General features: G+C 62.3%; 1 protein-coding gene across 1 annotated transcript in view; it reads left to right on the plus strand.

Moving 5' to 3' along the window:
- Nucleotides 1-491: 491 nt before the first annotated feature.
- LOC138175305 (matrix metalloproteinase-17-like) overlaps nucleotides 492-2281 on the plus strand; it is a 66020-nt gene continuing 64230 nt past the window's right edge. The window contains exon 1 of the mRNA XM_069106031.1: nucleotides 492-1054. Coding sequence (XP_068962132.1) covers nucleotides 935-1054 — 120 coding nt within the window. The 5' untranslated portion in view covers nucleotides 492-934. The remainder of the gene's footprint in view (nucleotides 1055-2281) is intronic.

Genomic DNA, 2281 nt, shown 5'->3' on the forward strand with positions numbered 1-2281 from the left:
CCCTCCCCAGACCAATCCCGACCCTCAGCTCGGACGAAGCGGAGTCCCGAGGTTCAGTCTTTCGGAACCCGGAGCCCCAGGCCTCTCAGACCCCGTATGTATCCTCAGTGCCGGAACGGTGTGAGATTCCGGCCGGGCAGTCCCGGTGCTGGCCAGCTCCCAGAGACCAAGCCGAGTCTAACTACGGTACCAGGTGCGTGATTATCCGATTCATCGGAGGGATCCCCACCGCCACCAGCTTAAATTAGCTTCTCGGGACTGGTGCAAATGTCTGGTCTGTTCGGCCAGCTCCGCCGCGGTCATGTAGACCCGGCAGCCCTGACTCGCCAGACCCTAGTAGAGCCCTCTGCCTGCAGCCCTCAGTATCTCCCCAAAAGCCGACTCGGGCCCTTTAAGGCTTCGGGGGTGGGGCTGATGGACCCCGCCCTCTCTCCGTCAGGCCCCGCCCTCCAGGCTGGGTTCATTAGCATGGCCCCGCCCCTGTCACTGCTAGGCTCCGGCGGCTCCGGCGCTGCCAGTGTCCAGGGCTGGAGGGACGCGCGGCGGGCGGCTCGGAGGTGGAGGCACTGGTTCTATTTCTCCGGCCCGGGGGAAGGGAGCGGTGGAGCCCAGAACGAGGGCCTCTTGGACAAACGGTCGGAGAGGCAGGGGTGGGCTGGGGGCTGAGCTAGGACCTGGAGCCGGAGCCAGAGAAGGAGCCAGGTGCGCCCGGGGTGCACTCAGAGCTAGGAGCTGACCGCGCTAAGGGACTGAGCCAGAGCCGGAGCGGAGCAGCCAGCGCCCGGGGAGGCTGGCGTGGCGGGCGCGGGGCTACCGGGAATGTGAGCCCGCAGAGCCCCCGGAGCCGGGACTGGAGCCAGCGCGCCCGAGGGGCTATGTAAATCCCGCGGCCGTGAGCCGGAGCCCGAGCCCTAGCCTGAGCGGGCGCGACGCGATGGTGCGGGGCGCTCCCCGGGGGTTGGGGCCGCCGCTACTGCTTCTCGCGCTGTGGCTGCAGGGCCGGGGGGGCAGCGCGGCGCCCGCGCCCCGGACCGAGGAACTGAGCCTGGGAGTGGTGAGTGCGGGACCGCGGGGGAAGGGGAGGATGGGTGGACAGAAGGAAGGGGCGCTCAACCAGCCCGCACATTCGTTCCCTCGAGTCTGGGGCACTGATCCTTGGCTATCCGAGCCCAGAGGGCAAAACCCAGAGGAGGCAGCAGGCCAGAACCCCCACTGCCCCCGGGCTCCCGCAAAGGCACGCGGGGAAAAGTTTGTCTGGAGCCCAGGAAGAAGACGGGGAGCGGGAAGGGGGGAGGAGGGTCAGTTGCCCCCCGAGGGGCAGCTGAACATCCTATCCGATTGACAGGAGGGGAAAGGGAGCGCTAGATGTATGTGGGGGAGAGGGAGCTTCACAGCACAACTAGCCAGAACGAAGAGCCAAGACCCCTCCCCTCCTTGGGACCAAGGGCAGCTGCGGGTCTATCGTAGCTTCAGTGACAAGAGGGCGCCCCTACTCATCCCCAACATCGGAAGCTTAAAAGCCCCAATCTTTCTGGCCTGGGGCCAGCCTCCTTGGAGATGGGTGCGTGTGGTTGGGTGGATGGGCGGGAAGCAAAAGGCAAGCAGGTGCCCAGCCTGCTGGCGTGCCTGGGGCTTCGAGGAGGTGGCCTCCAGGGCGTGTTGCACCCAGGGAATTTTGCTGTCGTCGGATCTTGATCTGTCACATGAGACATTCCTAAGTACTGTTCTTCCCTCCTCTCCGGAGCATCCTTCTTCCCTACCAGCTCCCAGAGCAGTTTCTTCCTTTCCCATACTGGTCCTAGAGGATTCAGAGATGGGATCCCTGGGTAACTCTGGCTTGGATTTTTTTTTTTTTTCCTGGAAGGATTTCTGCCAGCCGAGCAGAGGATGTGAAGATTCCTCGCGAACCTGATGATGTGGAGGGTACCCCTAAAAAGCTCCCTAAGCCCGCCCAGTGCCTAGAGCCTTGAGAAACCCTTTTGCCAGCCCAGGCCCCTCTGGTGGTTTCCCCTCTGCCTCCAGCACCCACAGATCTTTTATTCTCAATGGCAGATAGAGTAGAAAGATGTACCCATTTTATACATGGAGAAACTGAGTCACGGAGCTATTGTGCAGTCATACAAGGGATCCAAACCCAGGAAGAGAGATCAGGTTCAGATCTTTCCCTGGAAGCCTTCCATATCAGCCGATCAGCCTTCTTGCCATTCTCAGTCCCATCTTTCTAAGCGAAGGCGAGTTTCCAGTGCAGACTAATTCTTTTTTCCCTTTTCCTACCCGGTAA

Source organism: Petaurus breviceps, unplaced genomic scaffold (genome assembly GCF_028583685.1).
Source record: "Petaurus breviceps papuanus isolate PSGF00001 unplaced genomic scaffold, PetGlider_PUasm1.0 100, whole genome shotgun sequence".
NCBI lineage: Eukaryota > Metazoa > Chordata > Mammalia > Diprotodontia > Petauridae > Petaurus > Petaurus breviceps.